At 43.0% G+C, this 25336-nt stretch overlaps 1 protein-coding gene across 1 annotated transcript in view; it reads left to right on the top strand.

The window, feature by feature from the left end:
- LOC144767801 (DBH-like monooxygenase protein 2) overlaps positions 1-3311 on the top strand; it is a 240718-nt gene extending 237407 nt beyond the window's left edge. The window contains exon 13 of the mRNA XM_078651179.1: positions 3193-3311. Coding sequence (XP_078507305.1) covers positions 3193-3264 — 72 coding nt within the window. The 3' untranslated portion in view covers positions 3265-3311. The remainder of the gene's footprint in view (positions 1-3192) is intronic.
- The last annotated feature ends 22025 nt before the right edge of the window (positions 3312-25336 follow it).

Below are 25336 nucleotides of genomic sequence, written 5' to 3'. Positions count from 1 at the left end.
CAAGTGTCTGTTTCCCTGCCTGCTGTGAAGTGAGCAGGGAAACATACACATTGCTTTGGGATCCAGAGAGCTGCATGTCAGCAGCTCCTTAGATCTGAAAGCAATTCCAGCTCCTGAAGGTGGTGTGGACCTGGCAAGGAGTGTGAGGGCCTTGAGGCTCCCCCCACTGTCCCAAACACTGGCAGTGGGTTCCGTGGGTTGCCACCAGGGCACCCATACTACAGGCCGGTGCATGGGAGCAGGGGTCCCCAAGTCTGAATTCAGTCCAGGATTGGGTCCGGGCAGCCCCCTTCGTTTTGTTTAAAAATAATTTGAAAAAAAGTGCCAGGTCTCAGTGGATGGGGTCTCCGGGGCCCCTCTCCCTTCTTAAAAAAAAATCAAAAAAAGGTTCAGGCCCCATGGAGCAGTTCTACTTACATGGTCCTGCATTTCCAAGAGTTGGCATTACAGAATCAAAGCATCACAAGAGAACCACAAGTATATCTGTTCACCTATGAAGATCCACAATTTTAAAACAGCCGACATCACCAAGTACCTATGTGTAGGGCTTTGAAAGTCAAAGATGATAAGACCCTTTTGGTTCTGAAAGACTCCATAGAATAGTAATGTAAGTTCATGGGTGTGAGTATATATTTCATGATGTAGAATGTTCACTTAATGATTACATACTGAGGTATAAAGACATGTAATACCAGGCACCATCGGTGGCGTGATAATTTGCATGTACCTGAGCTGGGGAGGATGCTGCAACTGGGGACAAGATACAGGATAACGTAAACCCCATGACCCGAAGAACTGAGAGTGCTCTCCCAGAGATTTTGCCATGGTCCAGCAAACTGCTTGTGTGTGCCACATGTGCCTCAGGTGAAGTGAAATCTGACCGTTGGCGTACCTGGAGTCAAAGCGCCACTCCAGCCAGTGAAAGGACTGTAAAGAAAGTGAAGGCGTTACAGAAAGTTTCCTTCTCATTGGCTAGAAATTTGCTGGTAAATGTTAAAACAAGAGATAATGCACCACAGCATAACAAAGAGATAATATTCATACATCACAACGCTAAAGGCAGCTACAACCAGGTACAGAGCATTGCCAAAGGTAGTGATTGTCAACTGCAAGGAAGCGTTATATGGAGAAAACATTTCTAACACAAAGAAAAACTAAAGGCAGTGGAAACCAGGTAGAATGCAAAGAGTTGAGAAAGGTGAATCACCTTTGCAGGAAACAAAGCCTCTTCTCATCACCAGAAGAAGACAGCAACTTACATCCAGAGAGCAGGCGTGATGAACCAAATGCAGCGGATACTGGATGAAGGTGCCAGTCTAGGTGGGCAGCTGACACTGCCCCAGCAGGCTATGCTCCCGGCAGCATAAAGTTACACAGGCTATGATGCTGCTGCATTCTTGAAACGCCTGCCTCCCTTTAATTCCACTAAAAATCAGAATATTGGTGACAGATGGACTGCCTGGATCAAAACATTTGATGATTTCATTGATACAACAGAAGAAGCAAATGGAAAAAAGATCATTAAATATCTAAAGAGTTTAGCAGGTGCAGGAGTAAAAGAAGTGATAACGAAAAAATGCATGTTAGCCCCCTCTTGTAAATAGGGTGATATTTTTATCTCAGGTTTTTTGGCTTTAAAAGCCAAAAAAATCAGAGATATGGCCCTTGTAAATATGCCCTTACCTTCTTATTTTTATTTGTATCACAACAATAAATATTATATATTATATAATCGTATCAGGTTGATTAATACAATATAAAGAATAAATGGATTAATGAAAACAACATCACCAAGACACAGAGAGTATTGTCTTATCTGATCTTACACATTCAGACTTACCACAAACAATTAACACATTCTAAAAACAACACAGAGGACAGATAACTTTATGAAGACCATCCAAGTACAATATTTAAAGCTCAACCCAGGATAATTTTTCTCTTTTAGTGTACTAAAGAAGGCATCATCTTATGATGTTCTAGAATTGTCAACTGAGAATGTTTCTTCTTAACGAGCTCTCTGGGACCTAATGCAGTTCTCTCATCTTGATGAATGAGTTCAAAATGAATTAAAGGCCTGTCATTTGTGCAAATGCATGGGATAAGATTGCAATTGATTTCTTTGAAGCCCTTGACAATGGACATCATCTACTAGTCACTGTGGATAAATACTCCTATTTTCCTCTTGAGGCAGATCTGTCATCAACTACTCATGGCAGAGTAATTGAGAGATTAGAAAGCATTTTTGCAAAATGGGATGTTCCTTTGATTTTGAAATCTAACAATGGCACACCTTTCAATAGTCAAAAGTTTAAAGATTTTCTCACTCATTTGAATGTCAATCATTAGAAAAGCACCTCTCTGCCCACAGGCAAATGGTGTTGTCACCTTAATGTTTGGGAGAAACATAAGAGCCAAAGTGCCACAATGGGCAACTGAAAGATCTATTGACATTGATAAACTTCACACTACTGATTCATCTCACAAACAGAAAATGAAGACCTATGCTGATAGACGACGCTGTGCTCGGGCAGTGTTTGGAAGTGTAATGCTCCTTTTAATGCTACCCCACTGAGAATTTGTACCCAGTAAAGGACACATGGTGACTACTCACCATCCTGAAAAGTCCATTATATGAGATTATTTGCATTTCATGTATCTGCCCAGTGACTATACCAGTATTTTTATAACCAGTGCCAGTCATGGGCAGGTCTCCTGTATCCCTGCAGCCGTACATGACAAGATCTGGGAAATTGATTTGAGCACCTGAACAACTTATTGAATAGTTGTCATCTATGTATATATTACTTACACTTTTTATTTAACAAAGGGGAAGATGCAGCGTATTGTGAGTTAGAGAAGATGGGACCATTTTGGTTGCTGATCGACTCCATAGAACAGTGACATAAGTGTGTGAGTGTAGGGATAGAAATCATGATGTAGAATTTTCAATTATGGATACATGCTGAGGAATGAAGACATGTAATGCAAAGTTCTGTGTGTGTCATGATCATTTGCATGCACTGGCTCTGGGGATGGTGCTACATTATGCGCTAGACTGTACATTTACGTGTCCCTCTCTGCGAGGAATTTGTAAAATGCAAGACAATCTTTATGCCACTGTTAATGCTCAATGGCTGATGTATGTGCTCTGTGATAACTAATCCTCTCTTCTTTGTTCTCTGCTTCCAGCAAAGCTTCATTGATGACTTTGGCTATGTTCGCAACATCTCTGACCCACCAAACACATCCTGTACTGTTTGAGAGTCAACAAGTTGTGCTCCATCTCCATCTACTCCAATCAAGCTCCCTTTCACATTTCCGACTGACACTGGCCACAGCTCATTTACAGGGGTTCTTCATCTCATTGTATTTCTCCTTTCAGCTTTCACTGTGATCATTAAATTCTTAGATTCCTAAAGGTTAAACACATTCCTGCACTGTTCACTGGAAAAAAGTTAAATGTCTTTCAGAATTACAGTTACTCCTATGTATGAAATGTTATATCTACACAGTACTGTATGGATATAAACCTACTCTGAACCTTTCCTCTCTTTGTTAGCATTCTCTGCTCCCATCATGTGGTGGCATCTTGCTTCCTTCTCACTAATGTCCTAGTAGCTGAAAAATGTTCAGCGTAAACCAAGCAGCAGAAGATATGCACTTCAATTTTTACTGATAGACCAGGCAGAGAAGAAGAGAAAGGGGGCGAGATGTACTAAGCATTTTAACAGTCACAAATATTCCAATTCAGCATTTTCAACAGTTAAAATTCAATTTCCTAAGTGCTAATGCCACTGAGAGACCTTCTAATATTATAATATGCTTAGCTTCTAGCAAGAGAGGGTGGTATACATGGTTCTTTAGTTCCTGGTCCCACCATAATTATAATATGATTTCTTCATTTGTGTTTTATGGAATTGTAACAATGCTGATTGTATTATTTCTAATCATATGCCTTCTTATGTTAGCTAAAATACTGCATCTTAGAGCACTTCGTTAAAATAAACATTTTAAACTTTTCCCTGTCTTTATTTCCTCACATTATGGACTGACATGAAAATAATAATGAAAGTGTTCTTGATTCCCACCATTCCTGAAAAACCTTAGTCGCATGTTCACGGTTATCTAATCATTGGTAACTTTTCTATAGGACAAAGAGCTAATGAGACACTGATGCTAGTCGGTTAGGGGTTCTAGGTACTGAGTTGAGTTTTTGGTCCACCACAATTCACTGAGGTCCTGGGTCTCTGTGCACAGTTATGTGTCTGAGCAGAATCCCTGCAAAACCACCAGGTAGTTCTGTGTGAGAAATCCAGGAATTTGTCCTTGTTTGTGACTCCAGAAGGTATGTTTCATTTTAAATGAATGCCATTCAGACTTGCATCTACTGCATCAGTCTTCCAAAGGTTTATGAAGTAAATATTCAAGGATTGTGAGGGGATCCAGTACTTTAAGGGCAACATTTTGATTTTTGGCCCAAAAATTCATCAGCACAATGGTCGTTTGGACAGTGTTTTGAATTTATTGCAGGAGAGGGTTGTAACTTTGAGGAAGGACAAGTGTAAATTTGAACAGCCTGGACTAGACTATTTAGGTAATTATATAGCTAAAGAGTACAGCAATCCCAAAATGAAGCTGCGTAAAGCTATACAGGAAGCGCCTGTTCCCGGTAACAAAGACCAATTAAGATCCTTCCTGGGATTAGCCCAGTATCGCACAAAATGTTGCCCCATTTTGCAAGCACCACTGGCCCCTCAAGGACCTGTTGAAGAAAGGGGTTGTTTTTGTGTGGGGTGATGAGTGCCAAGTAGCATTCAACAAGGTATGGTCTGACAGTGTATCAGCTGGTCTGCTAATTGTTTGATACTAGGGACAATAGCATCAAAGTAATCACTGGTATCAGAGTTGAGGAAGGTGCTATACTCATGCAGAGAAAGAGTGATGATAGCAAGGATATGTTAGCCTTTGACTCTCGTGCTCTTGGGGGAATGAACATACATACTAAACCTTTGAGAAGGAACCTTTGGCTCTGTAGTAGGTAACTTAGCATTTCTGCACATATGTATGGAGTGTTCTCTTTCTGCTAAGAACAGATCAAAAACACTTAATTGACTTGTTTAGCACGAAAAGGGGTGACAAGGCTACTTTCATTGTTGCCAAGTAGAATATAACATACAAGAATGTAATTATTATATTGAGTATGTTCGTAGTAAAAGGAATAAAAAATATTGCAGACTTATTGTACAGATTGCTGTTAGATGTTTCAGTTGTAGATGTGGAAGTGGCAGGTGAGGGAGATGATGATGTTGTATGTTCACTACTTCCATCAACAGTGTGTTGTAAGGTACATTGGAAGAGAGTGAATGGAGAGCGGAGTTGAGCAAGTATCCCATTCTTAGCAAAGTCATGCTGCGCAGTGTGCAGGTGTGGCCCAGGCTTAAGTCTCTGGGTGAGAATTTCATACCAAATGGACATGTTGCCTATGATTTGACGGGTATAGAGGAATATTCTAAGGAGACAAAACTCATGTCACTCAACCTACCACTATTGACCCAGTGAGTTCTCCTTTAATTCCATGTATGAAAGTGGCATTGGACGTAGCTGGCCCCATAACAATTGTAGGTGATAATTCCAGGTTTGCCATTGTTCTCATGAATTATATATCAAAATGAAAGAAGTTGGGATTTGTAAATAGCGTTACCTCCAGCATTGTCATTCAATTTTTACACAGAGGGTTATTCTGCAGACCTTGTTTTGGACAATGGCAATCAATGGGTGACAAATTAAATGAAAGTGTTTCTAGATTATCAAGGCATAAAGCACACCAAGACATCCCTGTATCATCCTAGGAACAATCGCCTAGTTGAATGCTTCAACCACACATTGAAGAACCATTTGCAACTGGCAATGATAAACAAATTGAATTGGAAATCAGTTGTGGATGACATGCTATGAGGCTACACAACCATGCTCAGTAGTTCCACAGAGATCTCTCCTTTTGTCCTGTTGCGGGGTAGGGTTCTGAGCTCTAAACTCAAGCATGTGTGCATTGATCAAAATCATATTGATTAAATAAGTTTGGCTAGTGGATGGATGTGCGGAAGAAAGTACAAGAGAACTATGTCATAGTTGGTGTGAAATATGGGTTCAGGATTTTCAATGTGGGAAGCTGGGTCAGAATTAAGAAACTTGGACATGTTCTCAAGGGTGATTCACGGTTTACTGCCCCCAAGCAAGTTGCCAAGATATCTAAAAGTACTGTTTGTACAGGTGATTGCAGGTTTTCGAATACAGAGTAGATTTTTGTCATTAAAGAAAGTAAGGTTGAACTTGTGTGGGCTCACCTTGGTGAAAGAGTTGACCGTTAGTGTTTGGGGGAACCTTTTGTGACCAGAGTGAACAGAGTGAGGCACAAATTGGTTTGATATAAGTATTATGTGGTTGGAGTGCTTCTGCCAAACTCAGGATATGAAGTTCTGTATCTCTTTTCATAATACATGGGGGTATACCAGGTCTGATTCATTTTCATGTGCAATAGGAAATGTTTCAGTATTAGGAGTTATTCATAGTCATATGCTGTGGAAAATGTTTCAGAATTGGCTTTCCTATGCAATTATTGTTTTCCTTTTTCTTTAAGGGGGAGGAAGTGTTAGGTATGCAATGTAAAATATGGTGGTATGGGGTTTTGGGTGAATAGTTGGGATTTACATTTGTGGAAGTGGGTTTGGGGAAGCTTGAAGAGGAATTGTATGATACGTTAAACATTAAACATTCTTAACGGACCTATATTGTGAAGACCATCTTCCTTTTACTCACTCACTAATTATAAGACAGGGAAAAACCTTCTCCCTATGGGCAGAGCATGTGTGCCCAACAAGAGGTGTGGTCAGGGACTAGAGCAGCCTCCCTTCTGTGTTCATGCCAAACCAGTACTGGGGCAGTTGTTTTGACCCCTGGGTTTAATGCCTGTCTGACTCACCAAAGAAGAGCCCGATGCAGGTGTCATTTGATGTCTGCTTGTGACAGGTGGGGCTATTCTTCTATGCACATCCCAACTGGTATTTTGGCCACAGGAATAAACACACACCCAAGCCATTGTCTTCTCTCTGGGAGCAATATTCATACCTAATCAGGGTAATTCACCAGAAGGGTGACAGATGGAGGCTAATGCAAATTAGCCCTCAGGAGCTCCAGGGAAGAAAAAAGTAACTATATAAAAGTCCCTTTTACTTAATATGTATTAAACGTTTGTGTGTTTCCTGCATGACCAATTGTAGTTGTTAGCCTAATTTTGACATTGTAGGCCGCAATTTCTTTTGCACACAGTACTATATAAAAGTGCTTGCTGTTGTGCCACATTATACTTTCACAGAAAACCTGCATCAGTGTTTGTGTTCTGTTCTTTCCTGGGATTTAGTCAGAATACCATAGAAGAGGTCAAACAACAATGCCCCTTGTTATTCTCTCTAGTCAAGCACTAGCACCGCGACATAGCAAGAGAATGCAGCTACTTTTTATGAGTACACATGTCTCGTCATAGAAGTGAGTGAAGGAGTTTAAGTAGACACAGTGAGTAAGGGTTGAGAAATAAGATTGCTGCATCAGGTGAGATGGAGGAAGTCCATCTGTGTATGTTAATGATTGGGGTCCACCACTAATCACAGATATCTTTGATAAATGATCATTTACCTTCAGTAGAAGGGAGGGGGGTTAGGATATTAGATCTTATTACATGAAAGGGCTTTTTATGACATATGGTCGATTGACCATGCTAATAGTATTTTTAGTATGCATTTGTTTTGTAATTGTGCCATGAATACTGCATTTTAGTCTGAATAAATATTCTACATTTCCTTCATGTCCCTTATTTATTTGATTGCGGACAAGTACGAGCGTGTGTCCTGTTACTGCGATTCCGGCTTTACCTGCGTACAAACCGTGTTCTACTGTACCTGGTGCATCTTCAAACCGGCATTGGACCTTTGCTTACCCAGGCAAACATCCAATAAATTGGACATTGGACTGCTAATGAGTGCCTTGGTGACCCATTTTTAGGACTGTCCCTTAGGTGTAGAGACTTCTTCAAACTGCAAGATTTGAACCAATAGTCTATGAGGAAACATGTGCACCGGTACATGGATCACAGAATACAAGCTTTGCTAACATGGATGCAGGTTGCCTGTAACTGTCTGAACATCGTCTCTGTCCGGGGATCATGTCTGTTCTTTGGAGCTCTAGACTTGGGCAGTTGACCAACCATCACATGCAGAATCATACTCCTTTTTGGAGTCCTTAGCCTTTGAGATGGAGAGTGACATAATGGATTCCTCTGAGACATCACGATTTGAATATTTTTCCAAAGTGACATTTTATTCAATTAATTTTATGAACTCACATTTCTAACTTCTGATAACAGTTAGGGCCTAATTATGACTACAGCGATCCGATGGTCCGCTGTCGGACCGCCCTAACACAAGTTGGGCAGTCGGACCATGATTGGATTGCCACAACCTTCAGGGATCAGAGATCCCTGGCTGTTTTAGAGTGGTTTTGAGAAGGCAATGTACTTGGCCGTACCACTGCTACACTGTAGTATCGGTTTTCAGTAGGCCTAGTTATGCTGCTAACAACTCTCAATACCTTAGAATAGAAGTTAGCACGGAAACTGGAATAGAAAAGACAAGTTTATTAAGACCCCATAGGGTGGTACTACATTCAGACAACACCCTTCGGCAATGCATGAAGTAGCACACCGATCAGAAGGCACATGGTCCTTTTATACCCACACTAGGGCTCTGGAAATAGGCGGCACAAACATAAGACGAATTTATGTACATATAAGGGCATTTTCAGTGCACATTCAACAAGTGGGAGGAGCTAACGGTTTGACCAGTTTGGGGTAAACACATCTCAACAGTGATTTATCAGAAACAGATGTTCTGTATCTGAAGTGGCTAAAAATAGCTTGTTACTAGGCAGAATATATGAACAACTAGCAAAGAGGTAGGACAAACCACATGGCGAGCACGAGGTAATGTAAGGCATACAAAATGGATGGTAGCAAAATAAATGGCCTCCAAAAATGGGCAACATAACAATGGAAAACACGTTAGCTTCAGCAAATGCTAACCTAATCGCTGTCAATTTACGACAACACCACCAAGCATATTACAATTTTCCTCTCCGCCACGGTATTCATGGCAGTGAGCGCATAATGAAAACTGTGGTGGATAAGAAACAAAGGGCGTGTTACAGAGACCCTGATTGCCTCAGGGCCATAGGGTGCATGCAGGGGGGCACACATTGTGCCCCCCTTTACGCATGCACCCTAGTTCCTGCACGGCATAGAAGAAACTGCCTTTGATGCTCCCAGATTCCTAATCTGGCAAGTGGTCCGACTGTGGGTTTGGTGGTCCTGGAGCAGGGCGCTGGTGTGCCACACTCATAATCAGGCCATTAGTATTGTCTTTAGTGCTATTATCCTGACCAGAAGAAGGGTGATGTGTATTTCCTGCATGGCCCATTGTAGTTTTCCTTATGTTATTATACACGGTGTAGGCCATTATTTCTTTTGCACACGTTACCATATAAATACGCTTACTATTATACCACACTGTACTTTCACACAGAACCTGCATATGTATTTGTGTTCTGTTCTTTCCTGTGATTTAGTCAGAATACCATAGACAAGGTCAAACATCAATGCCCCTTGTTATTCTCTCTGGTCAGGCACTAGCACCTAGACATAACATTAGAATGCAGCTGTTGTTTATGAACATACATGTCCTGTTATATACCTGAGAACAGGAGTTTAAGAAGACACACCCAGTGTAGGTTCTGAAGCAAGATTGCGACTTCTGCTTAGATGTAGAATGTCCCACTGTGTATTCTAAGGTACTGGGTCTGCCATGAATGCCACAGATCTTTCATATATAATATTATAGCTTCAGTAGAAGGGAAGGGGGTTGAGGATACTCTGTCTTATAACATGACATGGATTTTTATGACATATGGTTATTGACCAGACTAATACTACATTTTAAGACATGATAGTTTGAATACATCTTCTAGATTTCCTTTGTGTCTCTTGATGATTCTATTGTGGACAAAAACCAATGAGAGAGTGAAAGAGTGTGTCATGTTACCATGATCACAGAGAGGATTGAGAGTGTTGTTTTCTGGGGTGCCAATTCACTTGTTTCTCTAGTAAGGTTAGGATTGCAGGTGAGGCACTGTTGCTAATCGGACTCAAGGTCAAAGATACTGAGGTAGTATGATGACTTAGGGATTGATTACGTGCCTGATGGTCTTTGATTGCCAGACATGCAGTGACAGTCCTGCAGCCACTATAATATGAGGCGGCCATTCAGACTGCCACCGCTCTGCCGGCTGCCCCAAGGGACCACCATTCCCTGGGGCAGCCCCCAGTCCCACAGTTGACAGGGGTCTACAAAATAGAAGGTCCGCCAAACACATTACAACTTTCTCTACCGCCAGCCTTTTCATGGCTTTATGCCTGCCATGAAAAGCCTGACAGTAGGGAAATAAAGGGGGCCCTAAAGGGCCCCAATGCATTCAGAGGGGCACAAGTATGCATCCCAAGTTCCATCATAACATTGACTTCACAGTCAAGTCCTGCTGGAACTGCTTTTGCATTCCTATTGTGGTGCCTGGTTTCAGGGCACTGCCGGGGGAACAGCAAAAGAAAAGCCATCCAGACATGAGTAGAACTTGTAATCTGGTTAGTGGGACATGTACAACTTTGACAGCGCCAAAGTTGTAATCAAGCCCTTAGTCCCTACATGCAGATGATCTATGATCCCAAGCATTGTTCTGTTCCCGGAGCAGAAACCCTGTAACAACACATCCAATTTCATCATGTAGTTGGGCTTTAATAAAAATTAATAAATATTTAAAATAAGTGTTTCATAATTTTTATAGTTGGTCCCTAGCCTGTGATAGACGATTTCGTATTTTATATTGCTTCCCAGTGTTTCTCTATGGACCATCCAGCCTGCCTGCAGTAACTGTGAAGACATGTTACATTTAAATGTTTACATGTTCTACTTCTAAATATCATGCACTCTTCCTTATGGAAATAGGAGTAGGAACATGGACACCTAGCTAACCACTTGCCTGTGGCCTGCAATTCCTGCTTGTTCCAGACTCACTCAGTAACACTGCAGCTGCCCACGTTTTCCCACTGGGGTTTTACTGACCAGGTTTTCCCACTCACCATTCTTCTCACCATTCTTCTCACCAACAGAAGCCTCACCCATCCCAGGACCTACTTAATGCAAGCCATCTGCAGCAATCCACTCCTGGACCATGTCCAGCACCATGTCCTGTGTCTTGCCCTCCCCCAAAGAAACACAATCGCTGAGCTCAACACCCTCAACCCCAGATGCCGGAACAAACACTGCCACCCCGCTGACCCACGCTCCATAGAAGGACCTTTCACCTACACCTTCCGCCTCTTCATCTGCCACAGGACATACACCAGTCCACTGACCATCTCTTCCCCTAACATACCACAGAAGCCACTTGAACAAAAACCCCAACTTGCAACCACCCTTCTCAACACACTGTCAATATGCAAGCATTCCACTGAATTATGAAACTCCATTGCAACCCTCACACCCAACATTATCTTTCTCACTGAGACCTGCCTGGAGTTGGAGAGGAGATGGCACATCAGAAAGGACACCTACGACAGGGCAGCCTTCAAGTCCTCCCTCAACCTCTACCACCACCTGTGAAAAAGTACCCTCTTTCTGCATGGTTGCCCTCACTTTTTGCTGAAGGGCTGATGTACTTTGACTGAGTGTACCCTGGGCTCCTGCTAATCAGGTACCCAGGGCCTATGGTCTTTCCCTAAAACTGCATTGAAGCCTAAAGCCAATTGGCATCTCTGGCCAAAGGTCAGCCCCTGGTATATGGTACCACGGGTACCCTGGACACTGTGACCATAGAGGGCTGCAGCACTAATTGAGCCACCCTTACACGTCCTGTACCACTACACTCACAAACTGCCGTTATAGGTTGTGTGTTTTGGTCCAGAACACAGTGAAGAGTCAACATGGCACATATTCCTGTGTGCCATTTCTACAACCAACCTCTCTGGCATAGATCAATCACCCCACTAGCTGGGTGCCCTATATCAGTGGTGAGGATACAAGTGCCTGAGCCCTGTACTCCTACAGTCTGTAAGTCCATTCTTAGACATTGTTAGTGCAGTGCTGCCATAAGGAGTATATGGTGCTGGAAGTTTGTCATTATTGGAAACCGAGAAGTTTGGTATCAAACTTCTCAGCACATTAAACCCACACTGAAGTCAGAGTGAGATTTAATGAAAAATGCACACAGAGGGCATTTCAGCGATGGCCCCTGAAAACGAACCCACCTCTAGAGTCCAGGCTGTGAGACCTCAGCTGCCACCACCAGACATGTTTCTGGACCCCTGGTTTGAGAGCATGCTGCGCTCTGGGGCCTGAAACAATGCACATCCTGGGATGAGGTACCAAGCCTCAACCCCCATGATAGGCAGAGTTCACAAAGGGGAAACGTCAAAGGCTTGCCACTTTTGTGAGCTTCCCCAGGCCACTTGCTGCTTTCAGCAACTGGTCCCCACTGGTTCTGACCCCCAATTTGGTTGGGAAAACTCGCAGGAAAAACAAGCCCACCTCTGCCAACTCCACCCCTCAGGTGTTTAGTTTCTGAAGCACCTTCTATAACCTCTCTAGTAAAATCAACAGGAAATGGGTTTGCTGATATATGGTTTATCAAATCCCAAAGGGGATTGGCATTTTTCACATGGTACTATCACCTTGAAACAAACTAAATTTCTTAAAGTTAGTATGATATCACCGAAATATTATTTACATTATCACTAAAATCTGTCATCACTCAAATCAAATCAAATATAACTGTATTCGATTGTTTAGAAGCAATCATAAAAGTATACATAAAAGACAAATTCATTAAAATCTTCAAAAGGTTCATTTTACAATTTCTCAGTGGCGTACACAAATTTCATAAGTAACAGGGGATTCAAAGTCCATATTATCATGAATTTTTAAATTGCATTTATGTGATCATACTTTTCATACTGTGCATCAAATTTTTCAAATATAAAACAGTTGTTGCAACGCACAGATGATTATCTAGACATTGAATACTTAATATGGCCACACGGCATTGCCGGTGGCCCATCTCTCTCAAAAATGGTAATAAAACATTATGCCTAGTCACATCATACAATTTACAGAAAAAAAAAACATGAATAGTACTCTGGGTGAAATATCATCACAGGGTCAGGGAGGTAAATGATGCGTCCAATTATTTGCTGTAGGGAAACTAACCAATCTATGGAAAATTCCAATTCTAAAGCGAGACAATACAAATCTTTCATAATTATGTAGCACATAGATTAAATAGGGCTGAATATTAAAAGTCGTTAATATCATTTGATGTTGCAGAACAGAGGGTTTTAATACCTCAGTTGTAACTCTCAAAGAATCCAAGAAAGCTAAACCCTCCTTCTTTAAATCTTTACGCAAGATAGCTGAGATATTAGAAGGGTTTAGGAAATAATCCATTTTTACAATATCTGTTAAAAATTTACATACATAACTCAGCCACGGTATCCTCATGGCTCCTTCTAATTTTAGAATATCTGTCAAAATATCTCTGTTAAGCTTTGTTGCTTCTTGTCTCCACAGCATGTGCCGTAATAGTACAGTCTCCAGCTTAATTAAGTCAGATATAAAAGCAAGACCCAATTCTGCATGACAATTGTAGTTAGGGGTGCTCTTGGGAACCACAAGGATAAACTTTAAGAAGGAGTTTTCCACCACCTGGATAGGCGTGGGGTCAGCAAAACCCCATACCCAACTGCCATAGGTAGCATCCGACACACAATTAGCTTTATAGATCTTAATTAGCTCCACAGGGGGTCTAGTGCCTAATTTCTTTGAGAAAGTGTTGAGAGTGGCTGTCGAATGAAGCATCGCAAGTTTTTTTGCTGACACGGCTTGCGCCTAAGACTCACTCTGAGTAAAAAGTATACCAAGGTAAGAAAACTGCTTGGTGGATTCAAGCTTCTGTCCTGCTATGAATATGGCCCTCTTAGATTTGCAATGCCTGCCACAGTGCATAGTAAATGTTTTGGTTGTATTAACTTTTAAACCCAGCTCGTTCATAAAGTGGAAGAAACTATCTACCACACGCTGTAGTCCCACTTGCGTACGTGACATAAGAACAGTATTGTCAGCGTACAAAAGCGCCGGGATTGGGCGACCGGCTACATATGGGGGATCTGAACTATTATTGCACAGAACTTTTTCCAATCCATTTGTATACAAATTAAAAAGGAAGGGGGCCAGAACACATCCCTGTCTGACCCCACTCCTGATTGGAATTTTATCGGTGCGTTCTCCCTTTAGGCCAAAACGAACGCGAACTGAAGCGTTGCTATAAAAGCGTTTAAAAGATAATAAATACTATTTTCTTCAACCCCAAGTTGACCCAATAAAATCCATAGTTTGGAATGGATCACAGTCAAATGCGGCCGAGAGGTCAACGAAGGCCAAGAACAGATTACCCTTCTTTGCCCTTGTGTACTTCCCGACCAGCATTAGTAAATTTAAACCCAGTTCCACTGTCCCTAAACCAGAGCGGAAACCATACTGTAGATCTGATAGAATGGAGTTTTCTCCTGCCCACACCAAAAGCCTGTCCAAGACTATCCGACCCGCTATTTTAGTAAAAGAATCTAGGAGGGAAATGGGCCTATAACAGCCCGGGTCTTGTCTATCCCGCTTTTTGTAAATAGGGACTATTACAGATTCCACCCAAGTGGGCAGAAAGTCTGTAACCCAGCTAGCGTTAAGCACCTGGACCAGGAGGGGGCCCCACAAAGAGGGAGTAGTCTTAAAAATATACATGGGTACGCCGTCTGGCCCGGGGGCCTTACCACCCTGGCTTACACACAGGGCTTTTTCAACTTCCTCCAAGGTAAAACACAAGTTTCTTGAGGTGGGGTATTCGAGGGGAGATATCGAAGAAACCCCTCGTCCCTCTCCCTTGTATACTCTAGAAAATTGCCTAATCCAGTCTGATTAAGGAATTGCTATTTCCAACTTCGGGCCAACCTCTTCCCGGAGAAAAGTAGTTCTGAGTTTCCAGAAGCCCGCACTGTCTTTCCTATAAGAAGCAAGATGCAAAGCTTCCCAGGCTTCAGCTCTCAACATATTCTTTCTATCTTTTATTGCTATTTTATATTCCTTCCTAAGTCTGCCAACCTCACCGGAACACCTAAGTTTCTTATGCAGTTCCTTCTATAGAAGGGCATAAGCCCTAGTACACTTGGAATCGAACCAACCTCAGAACCGCTTACGATTTTTAAATTGTCTCACAAGGGATGTCCTAATTTCATTCGAAATGGTCGAGAAGGAAGCAAGGAGCATTTCAGGGGAAGAATCTTCCCTTAAACAAGTCATTATTTCATGTAGGCATTTACCAACCACTGATTTAATTATTTCCGCCATAGCCCATTTTAGCGTGTATCCATTAGTGCTACCAATAGCTAGATTCACGTCCACGCTGTCCCTTTCTTTATTATTTATCAGAGTGGACGAAGTTGGCAGCAGGATGGCCACACAGAGCGGAAAGTGGTCACCTAATGCAATATCAGAGACGTTAAAGGAATACATTCTACCATCATATTTATTAGAAACAATATCATAATCGATAGTTGTAGCACAACCCCTTCCATTAAATGTTGAAGATACGGGAGATGGTAAGGTACAAACTTCATTTGCAAATCCCAATTTAGCTAACAAACTATTAAATTGTTCCCCTTGAGAGGAATGATTAAAATGTAAATGGCCAAAGCCATCTTCCTGTGTCATTCCACACCTATTGTCCTTCATCATACTACACAAAGTACAATTAAAATCTCCAAACAGGAGTATCATCAATTCATGCCTATAAATATTTTCCTGTAAAAACAGTGCTTTAATCAATTTACTTAAAACAGTAGGTACATCACCAGGAGGAATATTATTATATAGGTTAACAAGAGCAATCGGAGTATCATGAGTCAGGACAAGTATTAAGAGTTGGAAATAAATGTCTGTAATAGGCTCTATTACTTTTACAAGGTTCAACTTATTAGACGAATAAATGCTCAAACCACCCTTTGCTCTTCCATGTAGACCGTCAACAGCTGGAGTATGAAAGGTCCTAAAACCATTTAAGTGGACCGGTTTAAGGCTCCAGGTTTCTTGAAAACAGAGCATATCTTGTATCTGAATGAAATCCCACCAGATTGGATTGGCAATTTTAGATCTAATACCATCAATATTCCACGAAGATATTTTACATAACGGTTGAGTCAACGAGGGGATAACTGAGACAGCAGAAGCAAAGCCATTTGTTAAAGAAAAGATCATATGGTCACTTCCTACCTCTGATCCCCCATCTGGGGCCTCAGAACCCCCTATATATCTCGCAATCCCCGACGTAGTGGGGAGTATATCAAGAACTTTCCCCCCATCTGCCTTTATATTTTCCCCACTACCAAAAGAAGGGATAGGGTCAACTTCTGCGTCTAAAGGGTTAGGTATAGGCTGCCGAGTGGGGGAAACTTCATTTCCCAGGAGCCCTTACTGCCCACGCCCACGCCATCACGCGCCCTGTGGCGCTTAAAATAGCGCGAGCACTCCCACATCGCGGGACGCGCGCGGGCAATGCCGGGAGAAGCCCGGGACAAGGGCGGGGCCGTCTGCGGCCGTCAGAGGCCATAGGAGGCCGGGCTAGGCTACCCTTTTGACACCTTCATTCTCGACCTGTAAGCATTAAATAACTTGATCTGTTGTATCTGGCCGCAGGGAGTTTGATAGTGGGACATTAGTATCCGTTCAATTGTACCTGACATGAGTAAAAGGAAAGTAGGAGACAGAGTGGTGGGTACTCTTGACGCCTTCCTTATTAGAACTGAATCGGTTCTAATTCACGAGATCGAGGCTACCGAACGTAGACTCTCACTTGATCCTACATTCTTAAAGGGGGGTTCATTGCCATGCGCCCAGTTACCAACTACCCAGTTAACATCAGAAGTAGCTACACCCGAGGCTCACTCGCCGCCCAGGTCACCATGCTTGCATCCCACCAGCCCAGAGCTGCCCCTTTTACAATCCCAGAGCAATGTGGGTAGCCCGGCTAGGGTAACGACAAGAGGGATGAAGGCTTTGGGCGCCATAAACAAAGAACCTCCAAATAAAAAGAGGAAGGGGTGAGGTGCTAGAACACAAAAGCCCCTGTCAGGTACTAGTGGCTCGAGTGGTGTCTTTGGTAACCCAAGCACTTCTACTGATAACCATCCGATAGTTCCTAATAACCCTCCAATGAATAGTAGTGATCTTTGTACCTTATTAAAGGAGCAATTAGCAGCATTCCTTGAGCCGCTTTTAAAAAGACTAGACGGTGTTGACTCCAGACTTTCCAAGATCGAAGAGGCACTATCTCGCCCGCCCCAAGTGATCCCGGTCCAGCCTAATAAGCAGCCTTTAGCATGGGTTAATCCTGAAAGAGAGGGGGATATTCATAGGGATTGGGATAGTGCGAAGGCGGATGCCCATATAACGGAGGGAGGGGTACATTCAGCTGGGAGTACCAGGAGTTTACCATCCATTAGTGCTACTAACGATAAGATTATGCCCAATCGAAGGCCTCCAGAAATAGAGGGGAGAGGGAGATTTGATGATAATAGCAATACTGGCTGCCCAGAGAAACACCCCTATCTCCACTTGCCATCCGAAGCAAACCCTTATACGGTCATTTTAGCAAATGTCCCCCCCTTCCTCTGGGCTCACGTGAGCATTGGTCGGACCTTGTGAACAAGGCCCTTCACTATTTGAATAAAAGACCGGCATTGGGGATGGCTTATACCAGGAATTTAAAATGGTAAGACGCATTGAATGGGTTGGCCACTCCACTAAAACCATTCCAGGTGACTGCGTGGTTTTGAGCTTCAGGTTACCTGCCTTGGTTCGTTATATTCTTGAGATGGCTGGCCACATCCCATTTAATAAGGCTGCCATTGGTATTGTCCCCCTTGGCTTCTTCTATAAGCAGCATATGCTGCCTAGCTTAAGGGATGCTCGAGTCTTACAACGCGACTACTCCAGGCCCGACTATGCCATTCAGTTCAATAATCGTTTTGAGGTCTTTTCCTCACTCCAAGAAATTGACTGACTGGGGGTAGATGCACAGGGGGGACCAGCTAGAGGAGGCACGGAGGGGTGTGTTGGGGTTTGTAGGATGATTGACTGCCTAACCCCAGTGGTAATGGAAGCACAAACCCCCACCCCTACTTCCGTCCCTACGGCGCCTGAAAATTATTTATTGGTATTAGCAGCCGTAACCGGGCGATATGATACTGCATCTCAGAAGAAACCTCTGGCTATTTCTTCATGAAACATAGCGGGTCTGGAATCAAAGGTTGCATCAGCCGATTGGTTATCCTTCATCGAAGGTGTGGACATTTGGGCATTCCAGGAAACATGGTCAACAGATGATGTGTTCCAAGCTGGTTATTTAAACTTCTTTAAACCAGCAATTAGGGGCTCTAGGGGGAGACCAGTGGGTGGGTTAACTTGTTGGGTACTGCAAGCTGAGGGGATTACTGCGGATAAGGTCTACTCAGATTGCCCCGATATCCTGGTTATAGAGTTAGATCTACCAAAGGTCTTGATTTACTTTTGTTTAATGTATATGCCAGAGGTCAACCGGGTGGTAGGAGCTCACAGGTCATCAGTGCTTTAGAGTCGCACTTGACCCAAGGAGCTTCTAATGCAAACTTAATCATTGCAGGAGATTTCAATACCTGCTTTGAGCCCTTGGATACTGAAGATGGTAGACTTAGTGATGAGGTGGATGCCCTCTGGGGTATTCCACAACTGGACCTTCGAACGATCAAAAAATGGACCAAGGCAGCCCTCCAAGTTAAAGGGTTGTGCTTGGAACGGGGTCTTAGGGCAGTTAATGGCAGGACCAAGTCCGATGTTCTGGGTGCGGCGACTTTTGATAACGGGCGCTCCACTCCGGCCAACTACAGGCCCATTAGCTTCATTGATGCAATGCAAAAAATTGTAGTACGAGTGCTATTGGGTAGGATCCAGAGCTGGATGTCTGAAGAGAATATTCTTACACCACTACAGGCAGGGTTTCGGGCGCACATGGGGACCCTGGACCAAGCCTTCAGATTTGTTCTGCTCTATTGGAAGGAGGTCCTTTTGCGTAGGGTAATGATCTTCGAAGCCTTCGTGGATTTAAAATCCGTGTTTGAACTTGTCCCAAGAGCCAAACTGTGGGAAGTGTTATTGGGATTAGGGATGCCTAAGGAATTAGTTGCCTTTGTGGTAAGACTCCACAATTCAAATTATCCCCAGGTCAGATGGGGGAAACCAGGTGAGGTCACTGAGAAATTTAAAGTGGGGAAGGGCGTTCGTCAAGGGTGTGTGCTGGCTCCCACCCTTTTTTCATTATTCATAAATGAGGTGGTACAGTACTTCGATAACTATCCCACGGACGCACCTATGCTAGCTGGCCAAAGGCTGCCCCTGCTCATGTTCGCAGACGACACTCTGATTCTATCCAAGATGAGACAGAGGCTACAGCTGGCTCTGTCTCGCTTTGAAGAGTTTTGCTACGATCTTGAACTTGTGGTCAACGTAGAGAAGACTAAATTCATGGTACTCTATGGGGACAGGTCTGTTAAAGCGAGAGTTTTCATGAGCGAAAAACTCTTGGAGCAGACAAATGTCTTCACTTACTTGGGTGTCACCTTCGGTGAAAAACTGAGCTGGATTCCCCAAGTGAAGATACTCGTGTTGAAACACTCCCAGTTAGCTGGAGCATTGATAAAAGAACATAAGCTTTCACAAACTAAGCCTATAGCTCCTGTTGTTAAACTGTAGTCCACCAAAATTATCCCCGCAACCTTATATGGTGCTGAGATTTGGGGATTCAGTAATCTAACCCATCTAGCATTAGCCAAGAACAAATTTTTAAGAACAATCGTGGGCCTTCCTAAATCTACCCCCGTATCCAACCTCCTTTTAGACCTTGGCTGCCAGGCAATTGAGAGCATCGCACGGTATAGGATGCTGGCATTCTGGAGAAGGCTTTGCATCACCCCAGAATTACATTTATTTGCCAGGGCTCTGACTGAAGTAAGGGGATTGGACCATTCAAACAACAAGAATAAATGGCTGACTAGCATCAAAACTTTGCTCACTGACATGAGGATGAGGGATCTGTGGGACAGCCCAGTGTCTGCAGAATTTCCATCTAAAGTAATGTATAGAACAGCTTATTGGAACCTAATTAAAATTAGGAGGTACTCGGCCTTGACTAGTACATCCCTGTCTAGAGACTTCTGCGAGTTCAAAGATGAACCTTGTCTGGAAAGCTATTGGGACCTAATAACGAAACCCCAAGATCGCAAGCTTTATCACCAGTTCCGAGTTGAGACACATCTGCTTAGGAAGTTTACATGCAAATGGTCAACAGGCACTGGTGATAAATGCCCATTCTGCCCGGATTGTATTGAAGACATTGTTCATCTTCTATATGTCTGCCCAGCTTACCAACAACCCAGAAGCATGTGGCTTAAACCATTATGTAGAACCTTGGGAACAAGCTCTGCGTTGATTGCTAAAAGGCTATTGAAAGCTGGTTGCAATGACATCGCAGTAATGGGGTATCTAAGTTCCTGAGTTGGGCTTGTGTTCTACGGGAGAAAAACGGGGGGTCCTAATAGCTAGTCATCAACATTGTTGGGTATGGTTTGTTATGTAATGAAATTTTATAGGGTTTTTCCCCGATGATTTTTAGACATGTGTAAAGTCTTGTGCATGTGATATATTTAATCCTGTCTTAATGAATTGTGTTTTAAAATTGTAAATATTGGTATTTATATTTTTATCCTTATTTGTAAATGTGTTACGAAGCTTTTATGGTGTAATAACGGTTGTGCTCAGCCGTAATTTGTATTTAACTGACTGTCTGTCTTTTAAGATGTATAATCACAATAAAGACTTTTTAAAATTTGAATTTGAAATCATTAATCTATCATTAAGTACTGGCATAGTTCCCTCACCCTGGAAACAAGCCATGGTGAAGGCACTGCTAAAAAAAGCAGGAACCGACCCAGACATTCTGTCGAACTACAGATCCATATCCCTTCTGCCAGGTATTGCTAAAATCATAGAAAAGCAAGTAAATGCTATACTTTCAGCATTCTTTGAGGAGAACGGTTGCCTTAACCCTACACAAACAGGTTTTAGACCCCAACAAGGCACAGAAACAGTTTTAATTGCGGTGACAGAGGAAACGAGAAGGATCATGAATGCCGGAGGTTCGGCGGCCATCCTCCTCCTGGACCTGAGTGTAGCCTTCAATACCGTTAACCATCGTCTGCTTATCTCTAGGATTAGAGAAGCAGGGGTTGCAGTGGGATGGTTGAAGTCCTTTTTGGAGGGCCGATCCTTCCAGGTCTACGAGGGAAACTTTACATCCAGGAGCATGCCTTTAAGATGTGGGCTTCCACAGGGCTCTTCCCTGAGCCCCACACTCTTTAATATTTACATGAGTCCTCTGGCCAAAATTGTTGAACCCTTTGTGATTCGAATTATTATTTACGCTGATGACACCCAATTGATAGTGTCCTTCAATCAACCATGCAATGGCCCAGACCATCTAGCCAACTGCATGAAAACAATATTTACCTGGATGGAAATCTCCTTTCTTCAACTCAATGGAACCAAAACCCAACTGATGTTCCTGGGCAAACCACTTCCAGAGGGGGTCATCACCCTTTGGCCTAAGTGTCTGGGTAAAGTCCCAACTCCCAAAGATCAAATTAAATCCCTGGGAGTATGGCTTGACAACAAATTAAATATGAAAGCCCAGGCACTGAAAGTTGCTGGATGCTGCTTTGGATTAATCAGAATGATGAAGAAAGTCCTCCCGTTGCTATCATGGGAAGCCAGGAAAGTAGTGGTCCAAGCACTTATTCTCTGACGCTTGGATTACGGAAATGCACTTTATGCTGGTTCACTACGATCTACAATAATGACTCTCCAGGTGGTGCAGAACTGTGCAGCCAGACTTCTCATGAACGTCTCCTGCAGAGAATCAGCCAGAAGACCCATAGCCTCTTTGCATTGGCTCCCTGTGGCAGAAAGGATCCAGTTCAAAGTCCTTTGTGTCACTCACAAGATTATGACTGCAAAATGCCCTCCAATACTTCAGGAAACTATTGTCCTTTACCATCCTAATAGAACTCTTCGTTCTGGCAACAAACACCTTGCTATAATTCCCAAAATTTTTAAAACAAGAAGTGGAGGCCAGCGCTTCTCCTATGTGGCTTCCAGAAGTTGGAACGCCCTCCCTGACCACATCCGTCTGGTAGACGACCATCTGGTTTTCCGTAGATTACTGAAAACAATGCTATTTCCATCAAGCTAAATGTAACACCCACAGACCAGAGTCCTCAGCGCTGGGAGGCCTTAGGGTAGCCATGCGCTCTACAAATGCCTTTACAATCACAATTACAATTGCAATTACAATTTCTGTAATATTTCTTTTGGCATGTGTACAAGCAGTGATGCACATGAAGCAAAGCATAGGACCACATTGTATACATGTACAGCATGTAAATAGTATCACCAGTAGTATACATAGAATAGTCAGTAGCTTTCAGCCCCAAGTAATAAAGAGTGTCCATATCCAGTTTGAAAATGTCCATGTACCACTCTCTGGGTGAATTTCTGCAGCAATCTTATGCAATTTAGAGATTGCATCATATACTGAAGGCGAGTGATCCGGAATGAAGACACAACCGCTGCTGCCAATGATGCGGCATGCACCACCTCCGTCATCCAGAATCACATCTAATACCATGCGATTCTGGAGTGCTGCAATCCTCGCAACTTGCAGCTCCTCTGTAATGTTCCCAAAATCGACATATTGTTGCAAAGTGGTATCAGTCCGGTAAACCTCATCTGTACTTATTGTTCATTTGTATCTGTTCTTGGAAATATTGTTGTATAATTTTAAATCCCAGTGATATGATGGAGGGGCTAAGAAGAGAGGTGGTAACAAAAATTATCAGTAACATACCCCAGACCACCCAACAGGTAATTGATAGTATCCTTTATTACCGCATACAAAATAGGTATTATGTGAAGACTTAAACTGCTGTTATTAGCACCTTCAATGGTTAAAATTACTGTACACTCACTCCTTTCTACTGGAAATCTCCCAACACTACTAATACATGAATCAGCGTTAGCTCTTGTCACAGAAATTACAAAATGTCCAATGTTTTTAATGTTTCTCATATTCGTGAAGACATATGGTGTCGAAATATTATCAGGTTGGTCATCTTCCCATTTCCATTTAGTCCCTTTAGCTAGAGGATAACCATCTTTATCTTGATAGCATACTTTATTCAGACGAAAGTTAATTCTACCTACTGAAGGCTTTCCGGAAGCAAACAAAAGTGCATACCAAGCTTGACATGAACCATTATGGGAAAACGGTAGAGGAATAAAAGGTGTTCCTCCTTTCTTTTGGTGCGCAGGTATCATACCACACACCCAACAGTTGGTAGTATTCGTGGTATCGCATGTATAATGCAATATCTGGATTAATGTGTTATTTAGGTAGGATGGTCGATGCTTCTGCTCATGATAGGGAAGCGTGAAGTAGTGATGTTCCACTGGAACTGGAGACACTGTAGGAGTCCGTGTCCCTTTTCCAGGATTATACTGCAAGCAGATGAAACATGACTGTACTACTTTCTTAGCTGTGATGGCAAACTGGAGTAGTGGCAAAAAAAAGCTGTCGAGCTGGAGCCACTTTCTCAACAAACAAGGTGATTATTGCCATAAGCACCAGAGCAGCAACAAACCCTACAGCACAAATGATTCTTCTGTTATGCATTTGAGCAACAGCGATAATTACTCTTTCTACAAACTCATTGAAACACTCGTTGGAGCTCTTATCCCTGGGCAGCCGTTGATTTCTTTACCACGGGCCAACAGGGGTGTCACTACACTATGCAGGACTGATCCCCTCCTTGCAACATCGGCGTTCCATTTCACTAACCCAGGGCGGCTGCTCAACCAGTCTTTTTCAGCACTGCAGATTCTTTCCTCCGTCTCAAGTGGTATTGTGATGCTCCAGGAATTGTGTGGTCTGGGAAGACTTCCACAAATTCGTCAGGTGAATCTCTCGATGGTCAGTCAACACAGCAGGTTCCACCAAGGCAGGCGACACACGTTTGCAGGGTGTGCTAGGGACCCAGTTCTTCTTGTTCATCACTTGAACTGCTGTCCTCGTTGCCAGGAGCACCTGCTCTGGTCCTCGCCACCTCAGCTCCAAGCTGTTCGATCTGTCGAAGACCTTGACCATCACGTGGTCACCAGGACAGAGTTCATGGGCCTCACCTATAGATCTGTCAGGAAGCGCTTCTCGAACCTGTTGATGAATAGAGATTAAACTGTTGGTTAACTGTGCCAAATAATCATTCATCAAAACACAAGTAACATCATGTATGGGGTGTGGCTTAGGAACTCCCCAAATGTTCATTGGCCTTCCAAATCAATTTCATACGGGGTAAGGCCAGACCGTGAATGTGGCACCAATCTTATGGATAGCAATGCCAAGGGTAATGCATCTGGCCACTTCAAAGACGTAAAAGCCAGTATTTTTGCCATCTTCAATTTCAAAGTAGCGTTGTACCTTTTCACTAATCCTGCTGATTGCGGGTGGAAGACTGCATGGAATTTTTTGCTTGATCCCTAATCCTTTCAGGACATGCTCAACAACTTGCCCAATAAAATGAGGTCCGTTGTTACTCCATAAAAGCTTACAAACACCATATCTAGGGAAAAACTCCTTTAGAAGCACCTTCGCTGTGGTGAGAGCAGTATTATCCTCTGTAGGGAATGCCTCTATCCATTTGCTGAAGGCACATTCCACCACTAGGACATATTTGAGATCATTGCAGCGTTCAAGTTGGATGTATTCCATCTGCAAAACTTCAAAAGGCGCGGTTGGTGTAGCAAACCCTCCTGTAGGAGTCTGTGTCCCTTTTCCAGGATTATACTGCCAACAGACCAAACAGGACTGTTCTACGCTTTTAGCTGTGCTGGCAATATCAGGATGCTCCCAAACTTGCGTAAGCAATTTAGGTATTGCTAGAGCTCCAACATGTGCCAGCCCATGTGCCATTTGAACCATAGGTTGTATATAGGCT

Source organism: Lissotriton helveticus, chromosome 7, assembly GCF_964261635.1.
Source record: "Lissotriton helveticus chromosome 7, aLisHel1.1, whole genome shotgun sequence".
Lineage (NCBI taxonomy): Eukaryota > Metazoa > Chordata > Amphibia > Caudata > Salamandridae > Lissotriton > Lissotriton helveticus.
The sequence above is the reverse complement of the archived record's forward strand: the minus strand, read 5'-3'. Positions and strand labels throughout refer to the sequence as shown.